This window comes from Emiliania huxleyi (assembly GCF_000372725.1).
Source record: "Emiliania huxleyi CCMP1516 unplaced genomic scaffold EMIHUscaffold_2691, whole genome shotgun sequence".
NCBI classification, from domain to species: Eukaryota; Haptophyta; order Isochrysidales; family Noelaerhabdaceae; genus Emiliania; species Emiliania huxleyi.
In genome coordinates, this window is record NW_005200017.1 from 120 (window position 1) to 2,341 (window position 2,222).

General features: G+C 66.8%; 1 protein-coding gene across 1 annotated transcript; it reads right to left on the minus strand.

Annotated features, from left to right (window-relative positions):
- Nucleotides 1–307: 307 nt before the first annotated feature.
- EMIHUDRAFT_373851 (hypothetical protein) lies at nt 308–780 on the minus strand (the record flags this gene model as incomplete). Its single annotated transcript, XM_005777112.1, is given in 2 exon segments — nt 308–593; nt 606–780. Coding segments are annotated over 2 exon segments (180 nt in total), but the record flags the coding sequence as incomplete, so codon positions are not given.
- Between the last annotated feature and the right edge of the window lie 1,442 nt (nt 781–2,222).

Below are 2,222 nucleotides of genomic sequence, written 5' to 3' on the forward strand. Positions count from 1 at the left end.
GCTCGCGCTGCTGCGGTGCCGAGAGCGGCATGATGGATCGCCAGCTGAAGCTCGAGACTCCTCGGGTCCGCGAGTTCTGGGGGTCACGGGGATAAACGGATATCTTTAGATACTTAGTATACTAGCTGAGGGGCTCGCTAAACGCTCGCCGAGCTCCATGCTGTGCAACACCACCTCCTCACTAATCGTCAGGGGCGCGGAGAGCGCAGTGCACTGCGGTGAGGCTGCGCCGCGGGGGCTCGCCCCCTGCACCGCGCTCAGAGCGGCGTAGGGGAGAGGGCGGTCGGTGGCGGCGGCGGCGAGGCGCGAGGCGGTGGCGGCGGTGGTGCGGGCGGCGGGATGACAGGGGAGGCGGCGGGATTGACAGGGGAGGCGGCGGCCACGAGCGGAGCGGCGCGAGAAGGGGGGGGGGCGGCGGCGAGGCGCCGGTGAGCGAGGCGCCCGCGCCATCAGAGGGACGCGCCGCTGCGAGATGGAGGGCGGCGGTGACGGAGGCGAGGCGCGAGGCGGCGGCGGCGGCGGCGGCGGCGGCGGCGGCGGCGGCGAGAACGGCGGCACCGAGTCTCGGTGAGCGGCGGCGGGAGGAGGAGCAGCGGCGGCGCTCGCTCGCTGTTGTGACGGGAGCGCTTTTGAGCCTGGGAGCCCATGCCACTGCGACCGGCGTGCCCGGGAACGGAGATCGCGCGCGCGCCGCCACTCACGACGCGCGCGCGATCTTCGCGGAGTCGGGTCCCCAGAGGGAAGCGGTCTTCTCGGCCGACGTCCAGCGGCGCGCAAGGAAGCAGGCGCAGCGGAGGCGGCCTAGCACCGGCTCGGCGCCGGGCGGTTGCGCTGCCCGCGAGCCGCGTCCTGAGCCTCGGCAGCGCGCTGCGCGGCGCGGCGCTCGCGCTGCTGCGGTGCCGAGAGCGGCATGATGGATCGCCAGCTGAAGCTCGAGACTCCTCGGGTCCGCGAGTTCTGGGGGTCACCGGGATAAACGGCGGACGACGCGAGGCCCTTATATCTTTAGAAAATTTTTTTGAATTCAATAAAAGAACGCGCGCCGCGACGAGGCGACGGGCCAGTTCCTCTCCCCGGGACAAACTCAAGCTCTGTGGAAAGTGCTAAAGGCGCAGACTAGTGCATGCACGCAACCACTAGCCTAGCCAGCCCCACACGACGACTGCTCCGGGGATGCTTGCAGGCAGCCTTTCCCCTCAAGTTCTCCGACCCTGAGTGCGTCTGGGCCCGAGCCTTCTTTGCACTTTGTGTTTGGGCTACAACTACATGGGCCACAACGGAAAGCGAAAGGACACCGGCACTGTTCTCCGCGTGGGTGGGCGACACCGTCCACATCCTATCGTACCGGCCCTGCCCCTGGCCCCTGGGGACGTGCACCTGCCGGCAGACCAACGGCTCAAGGTGTTCAGGGGCGGCATTCAGTGGCGCAGGCGCATCTTTGACGTCTCGATGATGGTGTGTTTGGCCTCCGGCCCGCGCGAACTCTGCAGATCTCACTCACCCCTCTCCTTCTCTCTATCTCCAACGGAGACCCTCCTACCGTTCCTGACCAGCTCAGACATTGATGATCATTACCCCCGCTCGCGCAGGCGCTCTTCGCCGCCCTCGGCGTCGCCGCTGCCTCGCTGGGGAGGCTGCTGTAAGCGCTGTCCTGGAGCCGCGTGTTAGTGAAGTGCCCTCCGGGCTCCGGGGCGCTCCCGGCGAGGCGCAGAAAGAAAGAAAACACCCCAAGGCAGGGATGCCCAGTTTGCCTGAGTAACATTCGCGGCTCCGGTGGTGAGCCGGTGTGTGTGCCAGTCCGCGCCAGTCCGCGCCCTTGTCGTGCCAGTGTGCTGTGAGAGAGGCTTGTATTTTAAGAATTCTTTCTTCCCATGGCCTCGGTCGTTGTATCCCCTTGGGTTTTCACGTGACAAGTACACACAGCCGTGCCATACACGTAGCAGTCTCTCTCTATTGCAATACCCGTAGAGAGAGAGAGAGAGAGAGAGAGAGAGAGAGAGAGAGAGAGAGAGAGAGAGAGAGAGAGAGAGAGAGAGAGAGAGAGACATGCCCGCAGGTGCAGCAGCTGCCGCGGGAGGAGGTGCCGCACGAGGGGCCGATGTGCGACTTGCTCTGGTCGGACCCGGACGAGCGGTGGGGGTGGGGCCTCCCTCCCTCCCTCCCTCCCCCCCTCCCTGGCCTCCCTCCCTCCCTCCCTCCCTCCCTCCCTCCCTCCCTCCCTC